Here is a 21071-nt window from a genome sequence, read left to right as displayed (position 1 = left end):
GGCAGAAACTGTGACATTAAGGCATTGATTTTGAAAATGTGACTGATCAGGCAACGAAAATGTATTTTAATATAATTTGCATTTTTATGCACAAGAGCTGCGCATGGGACCCTCTTGGACTTTCCAGCATGACAATGACCCTAAGCACAAGGCCAAGTTGACCCTCCAGTGGTTACAGCAGAAAAAGGTGAAGGTTCTGGAGTGGCCATCACAGTCTCCTGACCTTAATATCATCGAGCCACTCTGGGGAGACCTCAAACGTGTGGTTCATGCAAGACGACCAAAGACTTTGCATGACTTGGAAGCATTTTGCCAAGACGAATGGGCAGCTATACCACATGCAAGAATTTGGGGCCTCATAAACAACTATTATAAAAGACAATACAATACACAGTATTTAGAACTAAGGGTATGCATACTTTTGGACAGGGGTTATGATTTTTTTTTTTTTATTTGTTGCCATGTTTTGTTTCATGATTGTGCCATTCTGTGATGACCTATAGTTGAATATGAATCCCATCAGCAATAAAAGAAGTATTTTGCCTGCTCACTCATGCTTTCTTTACAAATGCTACATATATTACCAATTCTCCAAGGGTTCACCAACTCTACAACTGTATAAACAGTGCTTCAACACTGTTGTTGTTTGCTCCTCAATTTTGGGACCGCAAAGACTGGAATAGTTCATAATCATTTTGGTTGCTCATGTTGATCACCTGACTGTACCACAAAAGTATTTCACTCTAGTCACATTTCGACAGACAGGAAAATGGCCTTGCCGAATCCCCCCACAAAAAGTAGGGGGGATGTTTTCTGCACAACCCCGGGATAAAGCACCAGTGGAAATGTGGCATTAGAGAGGACTCGCCATGTCGGACACATTCAGATGGCAGGTATCAGTTAAAGAGTAGGACAAACTCATGGTTAGTTGAATAAAACCAGCTAACAGGTTAACTTCACGGAGTATGTTGAGTAATAGTAAATATAGGTAACAGTAACTGACTCAGAGAAACACTGAACTGGTTCTTTGAAACCGTAAACCCAGAGTTTCCATCAACTTTCGAGTCAAAGTTTTCACTACCCTGCTTTCTGAAATACCCCCCATGAGTTCAATGAACAACCTCCCTTCTGGGAAAGAAGATTTCTGCTGGACAGAGAAAGTGGCTGAACAGAAGAAAAGGACGTGCCCGCAAATAAAAGCGTAGCGGGTGGGGCTTTTACAGTGAAAAAATAAACAGGTATTGTGAAAGAAGAGGAGGATCCGTTTTTGGACTGAAGGAGGGGGAGATAAAGGTCACGTTCCACTCACCAGAATCCAACAGAGAACCTCTGGGACGTTATGTACTACTTGGGACGCCAAGTATTGCCACAGACTGTCCAGGAGCTCACTAGATGCCCCGAACCAGGTCTGGGAGGAGATCAGGAGCATGCCCAGATGTTGTCGGGAGTTCATACAGGCACGTGGGGGCCATACACACTACTGAACTGTAATGTGAGTCACATTATTAGTAGCCATGATGAAAAGCACGCAAATTGGAACAGCCCGTGATTTTAATTGTTTACTTGGATTTTCGGTGAACCCGGAGTTTGAATCCAGTTCGGTTGGTGACGGTTAAAAATCGGTTCCCTCACCTTCGTTACCCACGCCAGTCAGGAGATGGCGATGTAAGTCTTTCAGATGATGACGTATAATCTAGTGGTCGAGATACTTCTAAAACATCAGCACCCACCTCTGCAGCTCGTCTACTACATTGATAAGACATTGACTTTACGACTTTTTTGTTTGTTTATAATATTCCGTTTTTGAACACACTTATGTCGCATTGTCTTGGCAAAGCATTTCTTATTTACGTTTCTGTTAATCAAGGTGATTTCTGTTTAGCTGTCCTCTTGTTAATTCAAGCTAACTACTCGCCAAATTCACCGACCATGAGCTCACTGAGCCACTCCACCCCTGATGAAGATAAGGTCTCCTGGACAGAGAAGGAGGGCCTGTGGCTCAACATAGTGGTGAAAGAGGAGGACGAGGAAGAAGACGTTTTTGGAGCGGAGGAGGAGATCACTGTAATATTAAAAGAGGAGAAGACCGGAGATCTAATTAACACCAGTGAGTGTAGAAAACTAAATCTGCGGTTGTTGACATCCCTTCCCGTGTCAATTCAAGCCTGTTTTAGCACCTGAACAGCGTTATTATTCACCAGCATACTGCTGCTGACATTCACCTAACAGGTTTAATTTAGATTTGGAGGGAGAGGTGTCTCTGTTCGATTTCATTTAATACTTTGTGCTCTTCTCGATACTTTATAGCGACGAATTTCATTGATTAGTTAAATAAATAAAATGTCATTACATCACAGAGAGAAGGATGACAACACCACATCATTAAATCCCAGAGAGAAGGATGACAACACCACATCATTAAATCACAGAGAGAAGGATGACAACACCACATCATGACATCAGAGAGAAGGGTAATGTTACATTACCATGTCAACAATAAATATGACACATGACCTTCCACCTGGTCGTCTGGACGTGTAATGAACAATGTCCTTAAAGGTCAAGTACCCTTATCAGATCCATTCAGAGCCTGGCTCCTATCAAGTTTTCCTCCTCGGTTCCAACACAGAATTTTCCACTCTTCAGTCCTCTCTAGATCTCCAATTAGAAACAGATATGAAACCTACAGTGATATGGATGATGGATCTTTTCTGGAACACAAGTAGGATGATGTATTCTCTAATCATCCTTCTCTCTCCTCCCTCCACTCTCGTTCTACCTCCTCCTGTTCCTACTTTCTGTCACATGGCCACTCCCTCCTTCTCTGTCAGTTGGCAGGTCCCTCCTACTCTATGTCAGATGGCCAGTCCCTCCTACTTTGTTTGTTGGCCACTCCCTCCTTCTCTGCGAGTTGGCAGGTCCCTCCTACTCTATATTAGTTGGCCAGTCCCTCTTACTCTGTCAGTTGGCCACTCCCTCCTTCTCTGCGAGTTGGCAGGTCCCTCCTACTCTATGCCAGTTGGCAGGTCCCTCCTACTCTGTCAGTTGGCCACTCCCTCCTTCTCTGTCAGTTGGCAGGTCCCTCCTACTCTATGTCATATGGCAGGTCCCTCCTACTTTGTCAGTTGGCCACTCCCTCCTTCTCTGTCAGTTGACCAGTCCTTCCTTTCTCAGTGAACTGGACTGAAATAGGGGAATTTACTAATGTTCCATCTTAACAGGCCAATCTAGTTTCTTACAGTATTATAACACAGAAAATGTTTGTTGTCATGACAGTTGTTTCCTGTAGGGCTTTTTAAATACAGATTAGTTTGCTGATGCATCAACATCACTGATGTAAGTTAAGATATTAGGATGTTTAATTCACACCACAGAAGTCAGGAAGTAACAAGATAGAAGTGATATAGCCTAGCAGTATTTTCCACTCTTCAGTCCACTCTTCATGACAGTAGACTTGTTCAGTTCAGTGGATCTCCAGTTAGAGACAGATATGAAACCTACAGTGATACTGATGATGGTTCTTCTCTGGAACACAGGTATGATGATGTTATACTGATATACACTTGTGTTAGTGACTATTTTGAGGATTTGGAAAGACTGTATAATTTAGCTGGTCTTTAAAAGGTTGTGGCCATCAAGGGGCATCGATCAGAATGCAGACAAGATGTTCCCTTTAGATGATTTATTAGTATAAACGTTTCAACGGGCATTGGTGGGTGTGGTTTTAAAACAAAGATACAGATACAAATCAGTAAATGAAGACTACATAAATGCCAAATAGCCATTACATGCCTAGCTGGTATATAATAAACAAACACACAATCAAGAGATTAAATTAGAGTTTTGTTATATAACTTAAATGCAGTAGTACACTTTCTGCCTGTTCAGAGGTTAAGTGCTGCAAATTCACTCAACAATACCCAACATTCTAAATAGCTAAAACATAAATATAAGATTCAGAATTCCTCCTTGATGTAAACAACGTTACACATGGTGCAAGAACAACCTAAATATTTCAAATGTAGATATATATAAGGCTTGTAAAGCAACACCTCCATTAATATACATGCTGCGGTCTAAACAATTAAACATGTGGGCAGTGCGAGGCTCCGCCATTATACAATAAGGAACAGCAGCGTGCTGCGACCTCGTTACAGCACAATGAACAAAGCATCACTTTATAAGGTAACGAACAACAACACCCGTTTTACTTACTGGTAGTTGCACGCACACAATTGTAAGGACTTCGATATAATGACAGTAACACTATATAATAATAACTATAAATCAACCGCACGGTCTTCCAGCGTCAGCTCCCTCTTCCTGGTTTTCTTGAAACTGAACTTAAAACCATCTTCCTCAGCGAAAGGCCGAGCGCAGTGGCGCTCCTGATTGGCCGATTCTCAAACAGCCAATTTACCTGCCTACCAGGGTCATCCTTCGTAACAGTGACATACAACTGGAAGTGGACGGTAAAAATATATAGGCCAGTAAAGTTTAACTGCACTTTACTGTAGCCTATATGTTCAACTAAGGACAGGAATTAGGTTGAAATGTAATGGTGTTGTAGTATAAAACGTTTTCTGCTTAGTATTTCCTGAGGAGATGTGTAGGAAATTGTTAGTAAATATCCATTATCATAGGTAACCATAACATACACTTCAGATTAAATGAAGTAAGCATGCCTTTACTTCAAAACCAAGACATATAATTGTCACGGCTTCGGGGGTTGAGAGGAGCAAGGAGGAACCGGAGAAGGCGTGATGGAATGAAGGTTTAATGTTTCTCGGCGAGAGAAATCAGTACAGGTATATAACAAAGCGTTGAACAGCTCTTCCATTTAGTAGAGACAATTACACACAAAGACAGGGGGAGCAGAGGGAACATATATACCGGGGGGAAACAGCGATGATGAGGAACAGGTGCACAAACGAGACACAGGTGAAATGTATGATGAAGACGGTGGCGTCAGAAAGCAGGTGACGTCGACCGCTGGGGCCCGCCCGCTGCAGGGGGAGGTGAACCAGCAGAGGTCGCAGTTGTCACAGTACCCCCCCCCTGACGCGCGGCCCCAGCCGCGCGACGACACCGGCCTCGGGGCCGACCCGGGGGGCGCGGAGCAGGGCGGTCCGGCCGACGCTGATGGAAGTCGCGGACAAGGACGGGAGCCAGGACGTCCTTCACCGGAACCCAGCTCCGCTCCTCCGGGCCGTACCCCTCCCACTCCACGAGGTACTGGAGGCCCCCCGCCCGGCGCCTCGAGTCGATGATGGAGCGGACAGAGTACGCCGGGGCCCCCTCGATGTCCAGAGGGGGAGGGGGCACCTCCCGCACCTCACACCCCTGGAGGGGACCATCCACCACCGGCCTGAGGAGAGACACATGAAACGAGGGGTTAATACGGTAGTCGGGGGGAAGGCGTAACCGATATGTTACCTCGTTGACTCTCCTCAGGACTTTAAAAGGCCCCACAAACCGCGGGGCCAGCTTCCGGCAGGGCAGGCGGAGGGGCAGGTCCCTGGACGAGAGCCAGACCCGGTCGCCCGGCCGATACACCGGGGCCTCCCCGCGGTGGCGGTCTGCATAGGTCTTTTGACGGCGGACAGCGAGCCGGAGGCGGGATTGTACTGCCTCCCATGTGCCCGCTGCCCGCCGGAACCAGTCGTCCACCGCAGGGGTACCGGTCTGGCTCGGCGTCCACGGCGCCAGGACCGGCTGGTAGCCCAGGACGCACTGGAACGGCGTCACGCCCGTGGAGGAGTGGTGCAGAGAATTCAGTGCGTATTCTGCCCACGGCAGAAACTCTGCCCACTCCCCCGGCCGGTCCTGGCAGTAGGACCGGAGGAACCTACCCACTTCTTGATTGACCCGTTCCACCTGCCCGTTGGACTGGGGATGGTAGCCCGAGGTCAGGCTGACCGAGATCCCCAGGTGCTGCATAAATGCCTTCCACACCCTAGACGTGAATTGGGGACCCCGGTCAGACACGATGTCCTCGGGCACCCCATAGTGCCGGAAGACGTGTGTGAACAGGGCCTCCGCGGTCTGTAGGGCAGTAGGAAGGCCGGGCAGAGGCAAGAGGCGGCAGGACTTCGAGAACCGATCCACAACGACCAGGATGGTGGTATGGCCCTGGGAAGGGGGGAGATCCGTCAAGAAATCAACAGAAATGTGGGACCATGGTCGTTGTGGAATGGGCAAGGGGTGCAACTTGCCCACAGGTAGGTGCCGGGGTGCCTTACTCTGGGCACACACCGAGCAGGAAGAGACGTATACCCTCACGTCCTTGGCTAAAGTGGGCCACCAGTACTTACCGGCCAGGGCGCGCACTGTTGGCCCGATGCCAGGATGACCGGAGGAGGGAGATGTATGCGCCCAGTAGATGAGGCGGTCGCGGACAGACGCCGGCACATACGTACGGCCCTCAGGGCATGTGGGCGGAGAGGGCTCGTCGCGCTGCGCTCCGGCGATGTCCGCGTCCAGTTCCCATACCACCGGTGCCACGATGCATGACTCCGGGAGCACGGGAGCATCATCCACTGGCCTCTCCCCCGTGTCATGCTGGCGGGACAGCGCGTCAGCCCCGACGTTCTTACTCCCCGGCCTGTAGGTGAGAGTAAACACAAACCGGGTGAAGAACATAGCCCACCTTGCCTGGCGAGGGGTCAGCCTCCTCGCTGCCCGCATGTACTCCAGGTTCCGGTGGTCAGTCCAGACGAGGAAAGGGTGTTTAGCCCCCTCTAACCAGTGCCTCCACGCCGACAGAGCTCGAACCACGGCCAGCAGCTCACGATCACCAATGTCGTAGTTCCGCTCCGCCGCACTGAGCTTCTGGGAGAAGAAGGCACAGGGACGGAGCGTGTTACGACACCCCGTCCGTTGGGAGAGGATGGCACCGAGCCCACAATCGGACGCGTCCACCTCCACGATGAACTGGAGCGACGGGTCGGGATGGGCCAGGACCGGAGCGGTGGTGAAACGGTGTTTCAGTTCCACAAACGCCCGCTCCGCGTCCACGGTCCACCGCAACCGGGTCGCCCCCCCCTTCAGAAGGGAGGTGATCGGAGCCGCGACCTGGCTAAAGCCCCGGATAAACCTCCTATAGTAATTAGAGAAGCCTAAGAAACGTTGCACGTCCTTAACCGTGGTTGGGGTCGGCCAATTACGCACGGCGTCAATGTGAGGCTCCTCCATAGCCACACCTGTGCTGGAAAAGCGATATCCCAGGAAGGACACAGACGACTGGAAAAACAGACACTTCTCGGCTTTCACGTACAGGTCATGCTCCAGCAGTCGAGCCAGCACTCTGCGCACTAACGAGACATGTTTGGCGCGGGTGGCAGTGAATATCAAGATGTCATCAATATACACTACCACTCCTTCGCACAACAAGTCCCGGAATACGTCGTTGACGAATGACTGGAAGACTGAAGGAGCATTCATCAACCCGTACGGCATCACTAAATACTCGTAATGGCCAGACGTGGTACTAAAAGCGGTTTTCCACTCGTCTCCTTCCCGGATACGCACCAGGTTATAGGCACTCCTGAGGTCTAATTTAGTGAAAAAGCGGGCCCCGTGCATCCTCTCCACCTCCGCAGAGATCAAAGGGAGAGGGTAGCGGAACGGAATGGTGATCTTGTTCAGCGCCCGGTAATCGATGCACGGGCGCAAACCACCGTCCTTCTTTTTCACAAAAAAGAAACTCGAGGAGACCTGTGACTTGGAGGGCCTGATGTAGCCCTGTTCCAACGCTTCCGTAACGTAGGCGTTCATAGTCTCCGTTTCGGTGCGGGACAGTGGATACACGTGACCCTTCGGGAGTGCGGCTCCATCAACGAGGTCTATCGCACAATCCCCCAGCCGGTGTGGTGGCAACACAGCAGCCTTGGCTTTGGAGAAAACCGTAGCCAAGTCCCTGTATTCGGGGGGAATGGGCACGGCGGGCGCACTGTCTGGACTTTCCACCGAGGTCGAGCCAACGGAAACACCCAAACACCTACCCTGGCACTTCCGCGACCACCCCGACAGACGTCGACTAGACCAGGAGATGAAGGGGTCGTGTAGGGACAACCAGGGGAAACCTAAAACGACTGGGAACGTGGGTGAGTCGATGATGTGAAATGAAATGGTTTCGCTGTGTCGGCTGTCGGTAATCAGGAGGAGGGGAACAGTGCAACTCGTGACCAGACCTGACCCTAGTGGCCGGCTGTCTAAAGCTCTCACGGGCAGGGGGGTGGCGAGGACCTGGAGGGGTATGCGTGACCGCAGGGCAAAAGACCTATCCATGAAATTCCCAGCTGCGCCTGAGTCTACCAGCGCCTTACACCGGGAAATCAGCGGAAAGCCGGGGAACCTAACAGGAACAGTGCACATAGAGAGGGAAGAGGTTAGTGGCGAATGTGCATGTGCTACCTGGGGTGACGCGGAAGTGCCATGCCTGTCGCCTCTCGACTCAGGGAGGGAGGTGCGGTGTGGTGCAGTAGTACGGCCTCGTCGCCCCTTGGAGGCACTCCGCACCTGCCCTCCCCGACATCTGCCCGGCAGTGCAGCCGTCCCCAATTCCATGGGGACGGCGGTGTCAGGTTGGCAGGGTGGAACGGACGGGCCTCTTCCGGGACGTCCTCGGGCAGCCAGCAGGTTGTCAAGACGGATGGACATGTCAACCAGCTGATCGAAGGAGAGGGACACGTCTCGACAAGCCAGCTCCCTCCGGACGTCCTCGCGAAGGCTGCAACGGTAATGGTCGATTTGAGCCCGTTCGTTCCACCCTGATCCCGCTGCCAGGGTCCGGAACTCCAGTGCGAACTCCTGCGCCGACCTCGTCCCCTGCCGTAGGTGGAACAGCCGTTCACCCGCCTCTCTTCCTTCGTGTGGATGGTCGAACACGGCTCGGAAGCGGCGGGTGAACTCGGCGTAGCTGCCCTGGGTGGGCTGCTCGGTGTTCCAGACGGCGGTGGCCCACTCCAGGGCTTTTCCGGACAGGCAGGAGACGAGCGAGGTGATCTTCTGTGCCTCGGTCGGCGCAGGGTGCATCGCCTGGAGCGCGATGTCCAGCTGTAGAAGGAATCCCTGGCAGCGGTCCGCCGCCCCGTCGAAATCCCTGGGTAAGGGGAGATGCAGTGCCCCCATGCTCGGCGGCACGGCAGGGGCAGGCGGAGAAACGGCCGGTGCTGCGGGGGTCTGCTGGCTCAGCTCTAGGCGCTGCACCGCTTTTAAGACATTGTCCATTGCAGCGCCTAGGCTGGCCAGCATCGTTGAATGTACCTGGACCGCCTCCGCAACACCGACCTCGCCTGTGGCTCCCGTGGGCTCCATATCCTTGCTGTTGTATATTTGGTGTGTAATTCTGTCACGGCTTCGGGGGTTGAGAGGAGCAAGGAGGAACCGGAGAAGGCGTGATGGAATGAAGGTTTAATGTTTCTCGGCGAGAGAAATCAGTACAGGTATATAACAAAGCGTTGAACAGCTCTTCCATTTAGTAGAGACAATTACACACAAAGACAGGGGGAGCAGAGGGAACATATATACCGGGGGGAAACAGCGATGATGAGGAACAGGTGCACAAACGAGACACAGGTGAAATGTATGATGAAGACGGTGGCGTCAGAAAGCAGGTGACGTCGACCGCTGGGGCCCGCCCGCTGCAGGGGGAGGTGAACCAGCAGAGGTCGCAGTTGTCACAATAATGGACATATAGTCTGGGTCAAAACAATTCTCCAGATATTATAATGGACATGTGGTCCAGGCCCTAGCAACTACCCAGATATTATAATGGACATGTGGTCCAGGCCCAAACAATTACCCAGATATTATAATTGTGTCATCAGTAGGTCCACCTCACCTTGGCCACCACAATGAAAACAAAGAAACCAACATTCACACAAGTATTCAATTAGCCCCATCCAGAGCTAGACATCTGTAGTATGTCTCTTATAAACAGGATAGTTTGTATCCTGAATGCGGATTGGCTGTTAGCCGTGGTATATAAGACCATACACATCACAGGTATGACATCACTTAACGTTTTACGGCTCTAATTGCTGGTCTATCTCGTTCTATCTTTCTCTCTCCCTTCCCCTGCCTCCCTGATCTGTCCTCTGTCTCTTTCTTTCTCCTCAGATCTTCAGGGTCAAAGTGTCAGCCCACCAGGTTGGTAGAATATACATCTACAGTGATTATAACAGTTGAATATTGGTCAACGTTATAATCCCACATGGAGAACTGAACTCTTAGAATTACAGAAACACTGTCATTATCTGTCCTCACCACTGTGTTTTCCTCTCTCCTGTTACAGATGAATACTCAGTCAGACTGGTGAATGGGATCAGTTCCTGTTCTGGGAAACTGGAAGTCTTTGAGGAAGGAGTGTGGACAAGTCAATGTAATTGGATGTCTGATGATTTTAAATATATAAGGATGTTTACGGTGTTAAGTGTGTTTGGTGACTGGACCTTGATAGAGTCTAATGTGGTGTGTAGACAGCTTGACTGTGGGAATGTTTTAACTACATCTAGAAGACCTCGGACTGAAAAGAGCAGACAAAGAGTTCGATATAAATGTGGAGGATCGGAGTCATCTATTAAAGAGTGTAACATCAAAAAGACTCGTGTTTTCTGCAATAAGATATATTATACTGATGTGACCTGTTCAGGTAAGAGACTGGTAATATTATTTAATTAATGTTTACACTATGTAAATATAAAAATGATGGTCATGTGACCTGTTCAGGTAAGAGACTGGTAATATTATTAAATTCATGTTTACATGATGTTAATATAAATATGATTGTCATGTAGACTGTTCAGGTAAGAGACAGGTAATATTATTTAATTAATGTTTACATTATGTAAATATAAATATGATGGTAATGTGACCTGTTCAGGTAAGAGACTGGTAATATTATTTAATTTATGTTTACATTATGTAAATATAAATATGATGGTCATGTGACCTGTTCAGGTAAGAGACTGGTAATATTATTAATGTTTACATTATGTAAATATAAATATGACGGTCATGTGACCTGTTCAGGTAAGAGACTGGTAATTTTAGCTTCTTATGAGTTCAGTACCAGCATTGTTGTTGTTTTGACTCCCTCTGTCTGTCTCTCTGATCTGTCTGTCTCTCCACCTGCCTCTGTCTGTCTGTCTCTCCTCTGTCTTTCTCTCTGCTATGTTTAGCTTCGTTTGTCAATTTTCATTCAACTCGAATGGGCTTTTTTGGCAAACAGAAGCAAAGAAATCTGATATTCTTAATTAATACATACAGACACCTTTTCAAATTCATAATAAATGATTTTAAATGATATAACATTAGTTATGGACAGTGTTGTAACAACATGGAATTGTTCATGTCACCTTCCAGTATTATTCTCCACCTTTTCCTCAGTGACAGAATGCCACAATATCTACAAACTCTTTTTCTCCAGAATCTGTGCGTCTTGTTGATGAAGCTGGTGTCTGCTCTGGGAGATTGGAGGTGAAGTCCAGTCAGTCCTGGGTCTCAGTGTGTGAATCTGACTTTGACCAGCAGGATGCAGAGGTGGTCTGTAGGGAGCTTGGCTGTGGGGCTCCTGTAGTACTACAGGGGGGGCTCAATGGAAAAGGTGAGGGTCAGACCTGGGATAAAGAGTTCCAGTGTAAAGGAAATGAGACCCGCCTTCTGGACTGTGAAACCTCAGACAGAAAAAACAACACCTGTCTACCTGGTCATTCTGTTGGAATCACCTGTTCGGGTAAAACAATAAATTGTCATTCAATAAAAATGTTAAGTCTGATTTTAGGAGAAATATTATATAACTGTGTCTTTTGTCAGAGCCTGATAATGTGAGGCTGGTGGGAGAAGCCAGTCGCTGTGCTGGTAGAGTGGAGTTGTACTACCAGGAAGAGTGGAGGATTGTGGGAGTTGTGAGCAGTTACGGTTTTTGGAAGGATGCAGCTACAGTCGTGTGTAGACAGTTGGGTTGTGGCTCCCGTGTTTCAGAAATATCTGGAAACACCATTAGAGGAACGGTTCTTTACTGCAAAGGATCTGAGGCTGGATTGAGAGAATGTGCAACTTGGATGAATGCTAAATCAAATTTAATCACAGTGATCTGTTCAGGTAATAACAAAACATCATAATTACATCCGTAGTCAAACTAAGTTCTCAGCACTTCTCATGATGTCTGTTTAAATTGTAAAGTTCAGTAGGAATCAAATACAACCTAAAAATCCCAGAATACTTTATGTTGTAGTGTTTGTTGTTAGTGAGCATCTCTATGTGTTATTATTATTTAAATGTTGTCTCTGTGACTGTAGGTCCAGTACTCATGTTCCCCTGTGAGGGAGGTCAGATAGCACTGTAACATGATGATGATATTGTAATCTATAGGAAACTAGTTGAAGATATTTTATTGTTGTATTTTATTGTTCCAGATCTCCTGGTCCAGCCTGATATCCACCTGACTGACTCAATGGGAGGGGTCTTTAGGGGCCACCAGGGACCTGAGATGTTCAAGGGCTACAACTTCACCATCACCTGCTCCACTCAGCCACAGTACCCAGGAGGCTTCTTCCTCCTCACGTTCACCGGCTCCAACAGAACCCAGACCCAGACCCAGCCAGCTGTCAATCACTCAGCTGTCTTCCTCTTCTCTACTGCAGACGACTCCCACCAAGGAAACTACAGATGTGTTTATAACAATTATGTTTTCTCTCATAACTTCTCCTCTGAGAGTCAGCTCCTCTTCCTCACCATCACAGGTAACTGAACATGAACCAGACTTGTAACTTTATTATTGACAGTATTCCTACAGATCTATCTGATGATGATCAGTTCCCTGATGAAAGGTGTTTCTGTTTCCAGCCTCTCCTCATCCAGCCTTCATCATCAGACACGTCATAGTGCTGCTCATTCTACTGACCGTCATCATCACCTCCTGCCTGAACTACAAGGTAAAGACATTTATTTAGATGTGACTAGTCATGGCAACAAAATGGTTTTATTTGTTGTTGAGGTGCCAATTTACCCCTAATCTTCATTGTTTTGTTTAATGACAGACTGTATTCATTTGTAAATTAGTATGTATCTTTGGGTTTATGTAATGTTGTGGATGTATTTTCTTGACAGAGACAGAGAGAAAGAGAGAGTTAGGGGAAAGAGAGAGAGGTTAGGGGAAAGAGAGGGGAAGACAGAGATCTGTAAATGTGTAACTCTTAGTGTTGTATCTCTCTAGTCCACCAGGGGGCAGAAGAGAGTGAACAGGGTGACCAGCATGGATCTTCATGTCAGTACCAATGTCATAGAGATGGTCTCTCTGGACTCCAGAACTGATGCCGGGCCGGGAGAGGAGACAGCAGTCCAGGAGACAGAGTAGGAGTATGAGGAGTACCAGCTGATGTTGGTCAGTTTTGTGTTTAAAAACAATCAACAGCCCAGCACTGCTGGATACGATGTAGTAACCTCTAATTCTAATGAAACAACTTCAGAAATCTCTGTTCTATAATCTCAGAAAGAACCCATGAAGAGTTCAACCACCAGTATTTCTTTCTGGAGTGTTTGTTCTCAACACCACAGGGTTTAGATTATAGAGACATTAACTCATTTCAAGGTTTTGCATTCCAACATTTATATATTTTTTTACTTTGTCTTCCATTCGTTTGAATTATTTTGTATATTAGATGATTTTCTTTACACAAATAGCCATTTACCATCTGTTCATCCTTTGGCTTCAATCTCCATCATTTACAGTGAATGTGACAGAAGGATTATAGCTGTTTCAAGTAAAGCTGTTGACAATCCGTTACACAACAGAATGAAGTCCAGCTTTTCAAAATCGTTGTTGCATGATGTTGTTCTCACCAAATGCTGTTATTGATTTCAGATAGTTTTGTAATGGTTATTATCTGATAATTGTATTTTTGTCATGTTATAACTAGTATATAGAGATAATGTAGATGTACAGTTGCGCTCATAAGTTTGCATACCCTGGCAGAAACTGTGACATTAAGGCATTGTTTCTGAAAATGTGACTGATCAGGCAAAGAAAATTTATTTTAATATAATTTGCATTTTTATGCACAAGAGCTGCGCATGGGACCCTCTTGGACTTTCCAGCATGACAATGACCCTAAGCACAAGGCCAAGTTGACCCTCCAGTGGTTACAGCAGAAAAAGGTGAAGGTTCTGGAGTGGCCATCACAGTCTCCTGACCTTAATATCATCGAGCCACTCTGGGGAGACCTCAAACGTGTGGTTCATGCAAGACGACCAAAGACTTTGCATGACTTGGAAGCATTTTGCCAAGACGAATGGGCAGCTATACCACATGCAAGAATTTGGGGCCTCATAAACAACTATTATAAAAGACAATACAATACACAGTATTTAGAACTAAGGGTATGCATACTTTTGGACAGGGGTTATGATTTTTTTTTTTTTATTTGTTGCCATGTTTTGTTTCATGATTGTGCCATTCTGTGATGACCTATAGTTGAATATGAATCCCATCAGCAATAAAAGAAGTATTTTGCCTGCTCACTCATGCTTTCTTTACAAATGCTACATATATTACCAATTCTCCAAGGGTTCACCAACTCTACAACTGTATAAACAGTGCTTCAACACTGTTGTTGTTTGCTCCTCAATTTTGGGACCGCAAAGACTGGAATAGTTCATAATAATTTTGGTTGCTCATGTTGATCACCTGACTGTACCACAAAAGTATTTCACTCTAGTCACATTTCGACAGACAGGAAAATGGCCTTGCCGAATCCCCCCACAAAAAGTAGGGGGGATGTTTTCTGCACAACCCCGGGATAAAGCACCAGTGGAAATGTGGCATTAGAGAGGACTCGCCATGTCAGACACATTCAGATGGCAGGTATCAGTTAAAGAGTAGGACAAATTCATGGTCAGTTGAATAAAACCGGCTAACAGGTTAACTTCACGGAGTATGTTGAGTAATAGTAAATATAGGTAACAGTAACTGACTCAGAGAAACGCTGAACTGGTTCTTTGAAACCGTAAACCCAGAGTTTCCATCAACTCTCGAGTCAACTAACTCAAAGTTTTCACTAAACCCGCTTTCTGAAATACCCCCCATGAGTTCAATGAACATCCTCCCTTCTGGGAAAGAAGATTTCTGCTGGACAGAGAAAGTGAAAAAATAAACATATATTGTGAGAGAAGAGGAGGATCTGTTTTTGGACTGAAGGAGGGGGAGATAAAGGTCACGTTCCACTCACCAGAACCCAACAGAGAACCTCTGGGACGTTATGTACTACTTGGGACGCCAAGTATTGCCACAGACTGTCCAGGAGCTCACTAGATGCCCCGAACCAGGTCTGGGAGGAGATCCCCCAGGACACCACCCACCGTCTCATCAGGAGCATGCCCAGATGTTGTCGGGAGTTCATACAGGCACGTGGGGGCCTTACACACTACTGAACTGTAATGTGAGTCACATTATTAGTAGCCATGATGAAAAGCACGCAAATTGGAACAGCCCGTGATTTTAATTGTTTACTTGGATTTTCTGTGAACCCGGAGTTTGAATCCAGTTCGGTTGGTTACGGCTTCCCTCACCTTCGTTACCCACGCCAGTCAGGAGATGGCGATGTAAGTCTTTCAGATTATGACGTATAATCTAGTGGTCGAGATACTTCTAAAACATCAGCACCCACCTCTGAAGCTCGTCTACTACATTGATAAAACATTGACTTTACGACTTTTTTGTTTGTTTATAATATCCCGTTTTTGAACACACTTATGTCGCATTGTCTTGGCAAAGCATTTCGTATTTACGTTTCTGTTAATCAAGGTGATTTCTGTTTAGCTGTCCTCTTGTTAATTCAAGCTAACTACTCGCCAAATTCACCGACCATGAGCTCACTGAGCTACTCCACCCCTGATGAAGATAAGGTCTCCTGGACAGAGAAGGAGGGCCTGTGGCTCAACATAGTGGTGAAAGAGGAGGACGAGGAAGAAGACGTTTTTGGAGCGGAGGAGGAGATCACTGTAATATTAAAAGAGGAGAAGACCGGAGATCTAATTAACACCAGTGAGTGTAGAACACGAAATCTGCGGTTGTTGACATCCCTTCCCGTGTCAATTCAAGCCTGTTTTAGCACCTGAACAGCGTTATTATTCGCCAGCATACTGCTGCTGACATTCACCTAACATGTTTAATTTAGATTTGGAGGGAGTGGTGTCTCTGTTCGATTTCATTTAATACTTCGTGCTCTTCTCGATACTTTATAGCGACGAATTTCATTGATTAGTTCATTAAATAAAATGTGTAAATACATTAGCATTTAAAAACACCACTTCCACTCAGAATAGAGAAAACAAAAACAAAAATCCTTTTATTGGTAATACAACAATTTGGCATAAATATTGGCATTTTGGAGACAAAAACAAAACGTTATGGACGTTCCCTAAAATATTGGTAAAATAAACATACAGGACATACTATTTAAACAAAACGTTATGGACGTTCCCTAAATTATTGGTAAAATAAACATACAGGACATACTATTTCTCGTTAGCATATTGATTACTTTTCTTGGGCTATTTTTACTATTTTACATTTGTGTCTTTGTTTTAAAGTTAATCTTAGCTTAGATGTTCTCTATGTGTTTATGGGTTGTTCTGCTGCTTTTATTTTTATATGCTTGTTCTGTAAAGCACTTTGGTCTGTCTAGCGGCAGTTTAAATGTGCTATATAAATAAATGAACTTGAACTTGATTTAAACAAAACGTTGTGGATGTTCCCTAAAATATTGGTAAAATAAACATACCGGACATACTATTTAAACAAAAGGCTTATTGTTTCAGAGGGAATGATTGGCCCATTATGGACACTACAGTCTGACAATAGACACTCATATTGCTGATTCTTTTCTACCAAAATGTATAATAGTATTACTTGTTGCCATCTGGAATATTTTTAAATAGTCCAATAGATATGGTACTGTTGCATGATTACAGGTGAGATAAGGTGATTACAGGTGAGATAAGGTGATTACAGGTAAGATAAGGTGATTACAGGTGAGATAAGGTGATTACAGGTAAGAAAAGGTGATTACAGGTAAGATATGGTGATTACAGGTGAGATAAGGTGATTACAGGTGAGATAAGGTGATTACAGGTGAGATAAGGTGGTTACAGGTGATTACAGGTGAGATAAGGTGATTACAGGTGAGATAAGGTGATTACAGGTGAGATAAGGTGGTTACAGGTGAGATAAGGTGATTACAGGTGAGATAAGGGGTGAAGAGGGGTGTTTTTTCTCTCCATTTAATGTACATTATAGGACATCCCAATTTACCATAATCAGGTGAATATGAACATGTTAAAACATTTATTAAATATTGTTTTATAAAATATGGACATGAGACAAGTTGCATTTCCTGCCAGTGGAGGAAGTTGGTATATTCCTCTAATTTCAAACACAAAAGGGTACATCTGCTGTATTGCAGGGTTTGGTTCCACCCAACATTCCCAAACTGAGACAGAAAACAGGCTAGAAAGTCAAACTGCAGTGTGCCACTTGGCATTTGCTTTGTAATAGCATGACTCTTACCCAAGCACATACTGTGGGGAGAACAAGTATTTGATACACTGCCGATTTTGCAGGTTTTCCTACTTACAAAGCATGTAGAGGTCTGTAATTTTTATCATAGGTACACTTCAACTGTGAGACGAAATCTAAAACAAAAATCCAGAAAATCCCATTGTATGATTTTGAAGAAATGAATTAGCATTTTATTGCATGACATAAGTATTTGATACATCAGAAAAGCAGAACTTAATATTTGGTACAGAAAGCTTTGTTTGCAATTACAGAGATCATACGTTTCCTGTAGTTCTTGACCAGGTTTGCACACACTGCAGCAGGGATTTTGGCCCACTCCTCCATACAGACCTTCTCCAGAGCCTTCAGGTTTCGGGGCTGTCGCTGGGCAATACAGACTTTCAGCTCCCTCCAAAGATTTTCTATTGGGTTCAGGTCTGGAGACTGGCTAGGCCACTTCAGGACCTTGAGATGCTTCTTACAGAGCCACCTGCAAAATCGGCAGTGTATCAAATACTTGTTCTCCCCACTGTATACTGTGTTGTTGTATGGGAGCTAATCATGCTGTGTTTTCATAATTTCTCAGCACATGGATCGATGCTATTGGGTCTTAATTATTTGAATTAGCGATCAATGCGTAACAGTAAATCAATAAAATTCTAATAACCTATTCAAAACAAAGCATGTGCCAAGAATTGCAGTAAATAGGCTGAAGCAAGTAGCCTATACAGGCCTACCAATGACATTTTTTTATTCAACATTAGAATTGCTATTTGATCAGTTTCCTTACGTTTAGCAAAAATATCCTATTTTAGTATCAGCAATTTAGCTTATAGTGATTGGTTGCCACTTTCTCAAGTCCTGTATCATTTGGCATAAGCCTGTGATATCAAAATAATACAGTGAATTGTAAATAATTCCTAATTGTTTGGTCGATAAACAGTTTTCAGACCTGTAGAATCTGTTCATGGCCCGCTATACACCTGTATGGTTCAAAGCTATTAAGTGAAAAAATTAATTTCAGTCTTTACTGTGGCGATTGGTCAACATGTGATTATGATTTAAGTTTTTCCAGTATAGGAAAGATGCCGATTATAAGTGTTGTACATAATCATTATTTCATTTGTTTTTGACAGTCACCATGTTTTTGTTTTTAAATGGTGGAATGATATTAGGTTGTTGAGGAGTGTACAGTACCAGTCAAAAGTCTGGACTCTTACTATTTCACTATTTTCCACATTGTAGAATAATAGTGAAGACATCAGAACTATGAAAGACCACATAGGGTTGGGTGATTGTGGAGGTCATCTGACGCAGCACCCCACAATCCTTCTTGGTCAAACAGCCCTTACACAGCCTGGAGGTGTTTTGGGTCATTGTCCTGTTGGTTGTCCCACTAAGCCAAACCAGATGGGATGCTGCAGAACCACCACACCTCCTCCTCCCTTGAATGTGTTTTGACTGGTACTGTAGTCCAGAGTAAACCTCATTAGAAGAGAGTTTTATCTGACAAAGGGAAACTTTTAATTAAGGTCTAAATGCTGTTTGTATTTGGCAGGAGACAGACCAAACTCTGAAAGTGGGAAAAGTCCTTCAAGGGAGCCAGACCCAGAAAAGGCCAAACCAGAGAGACGACACCAATGTTCTCAGTGCAAGAAGAGATTTGCCAAGTTTTTTAAACTAAAAGAGCACGAAAGGACACATACAGGAGAAAAGCCTTTTAAATGTTCACAGTGTGGAAAATGTTTTACCCAGTTAGCAGGACTTAAAACACATACGATAACACACACAGGGGGAAAACCATACCACTGCTGCCAGTGTGGGAAGAATTTTACCCAGTTAGGAAGCCTGAAAGAACATAAGAGAATTCACTCTGGAGAGAAGCCTTATGTCTGCTCCCAGTGTGGGAAGAGTTTTAGCCGGGTAAGGTATCTGAAAAAGCATGAGAGGACACATACTGATGAAAAGCCTTACCACTGCTCTCAATGTGGAAAGAGTTTTACTCTGTCAGAATATCTGAAAGAACATAAAAAAATACACACTGGTGAGAAGCCTCACCTTTGCTCTCAGTGTGGAAAGAGCTTTTTGTCTTCAGGTGAACTGAAGTCACATGAGAGGACACATACAGGAGATAAACCATTCCAATGTTCCTATTGTGGAAATAATTTTACCAAGGTAGGAAACCTGAAAGACCATGAAAGAAGACATACAGGAGAGAAACCTCATGCCTGCTCCCAGTGTGGAAAAGGATTTTTGCAGTTACAAGAACTAAAAACACATGAGAGAACACACACAGGAGAGAAGCCATTTCAATGCTCCCAGTGTGGAAAATGTTTTAGTCTTTTAGAAAACCTGAAACGACATAAGAGATCACACACCGGAGAGAAGCCCTTCCAATGCTCTCAGTGTAGAAAGAGGTTTACCCGGTTAGCAAATTTGAAGGACCATAAGAGACTACACTCTGGAGAAAAGCCTCATAATTGTTCCAGCTGTGGAGAGAGTTTTAGGTGGTTAGTGAGCCTGAAAACACATGAGAGAAAACATGCAGGAGAAGGAGTTTTATAAAGTTAGAAAACCGTGAAGTGGCTTTCAGTAATTATAAAAATAATACTCACTACCTGTTCAGGTAAAAAGCTTACATCAACTTTGTTTACAGGAGGTTGGACCTGAATAATTAGATGTAATAATGAATGTATTATGTCATTAAAGGATCCATGCATTAATCACATAATTTGAAAGGATATCGGCCACTGTGCATCAACTCCTGTTGCTTGCTCTTGGGGTTTCTATGCAGGGTATCTGTATAAGCACTTTGTGAATACTGCTGATGTAAAATACATTTGATAGATTGATATGTGATGGCTTTACTCAATGGTGCTTTAATTTTAAACTGTCTGGATGCCCCACATCAGCCTTTGACCAGGGTTAGTGCATCTCCCTATCTTAAATCATGACTTACCCATCCCTAACCTTAACCCTGCTCCTCATTAGCCTTTGACCAGGGTTAGTGCATCTCCCTATCTTAAATCATGACTTACCCATCCCTAACCTTAACCCTAACCGTAACCCTGCTCCTCATCAGCCTTTGACCAGGGTTAGTGCAAATCCCTATCTTAAGTCATGACTTACCCTAACCCAACCCTTACCTAAATCTAACCTCAATGCTTAACAAACCCTAACCGTAACCCAACCCTAACTCTAGCCTTCACTTTAAAGTTAGGACATAGACTCCATCCTCACCATTGATTCAGTCAGTGTTTTATTTTACTGCGTTCAGAAAGCAGAAGGGTTGAATGGCTGACATGTTCATGCCTACCACCACTTGAAGTGTGTTTCTGATCAGTCTTTTAAAAAAAATCAAATTTTGCTCTGCATGTTTTGTCATCCACTGTAGAGGTCTTCCTTCCCCAACCAGGTTGTTTGTGATATCGAGGAATGTACCAATATTCACATCATTACTGTTGGTGCCTGAGTGAGGAATGTACTGATATTCACAGTAATATCCTCAAAC

General features: G+C 45.1%; 2 protein-coding genes across 3 annotated transcripts; both read left to right on the top strand.

Annotated features, from left to right (window-relative positions):
* The first annotated feature begins 1929 nt into the window (after positions 1–1929).
* Positions 1930–13402, top strand: LOC114839845 (scavenger receptor cysteine-rich type 1 protein M130-like). Its single transcript, XM_034294431.1, has 6 exons — positions 1930–2107; positions 11432–11737; positions 11818–12105; positions 12648–12746; positions 12850–12938; positions 13220–13402. Exons 1-6 carry the CDS (start codon positions 1930–1932, stop codon positions 13358–13360), a joined length of 1101 nt encoding a protein of 366 aa, XP_034150322.1. The 3' UTR covers positions 13361–13402.
* Positions 13403–15473: 2071 nt separating this feature from the next.
* On the top strand, positions 15474–20301 carry LOC105009207 (zinc finger protein 239-like). Of its 2 annotated transcripts, XM_020044949.2 has the most exons (3): positions 15474–15603; positions 15821–16045; positions 19119–20301. In XM_020044949.2, the coding sequence occupies exons 2-3, from the start codon at positions 15868–15870 to the stop codon at positions 20123–20125; spliced, it is 1185 nt and encodes a 394-aa protein (XP_019900508.1). In that variant the 5' UTR covers positions 15474–15603; positions 15821–15867; the 3' UTR covers positions 20126–20301. The 2 variants fall into 2 exon arrangements, with proteins under 2 accessions (XP_019900508.1, XP_019900506.1); XM_020044947.2 differs by lacking the exon at positions 15474–15603 and having other exon boundaries at positions 15653–16045.
* Positions 20302–21071: the final 770 nt, after the last annotated feature.

Source organism: Esox lucius, chromosome 9 (assembly GCF_011004845.1).
Source record: "Esox lucius isolate fEsoLuc1 chromosome 9, fEsoLuc1.pri, whole genome shotgun sequence".
Lineage (NCBI taxonomy): Eukaryota > Metazoa > Chordata > Actinopteri > Esociformes > Esocidae > Esox > Esox lucius.
Note: the sequence above shows the minus strand (reverse complement) of the source record. Positions and strands in the feature narration are given on the sequence as shown.

Coding starts and splice junctions, on each gene's coding strand:
- LOC105009207 (XM_020044947.2), top strand. CDS start 15,754: ATGTCGCATTGTCTTGGCAAAGCATTTCGTATTTACGTTTCTGTTAAT. Junction 16,046..19,118: donor CGGAGATCTAATTAACACCA/GTGAGTGTAGAA, acceptor TGTATTTGGCAG/GAGACAGACCAAACTCTGAA.
- LOC114839845 (XM_034294431.1), top strand. CDS start 1,930: ATGAGCTCACTGAGCCACTCCACCCCTGATGAAGATAAGGTCTCCTGG. Junction 11,738..11,817: donor TGTTGGAATCACCTGTTCGG/GTAAAACAATAA, acceptor GTCTTTTGTCAG/AGCCTGATAATGTGAGGCTG. Junction 12,106..12,647: donor AATCACAGTGATCTGTTCAG/GTAATAACAAAA, acceptor TCTCTACTGCAG/ACGACTCCCACCAAGGAAAC.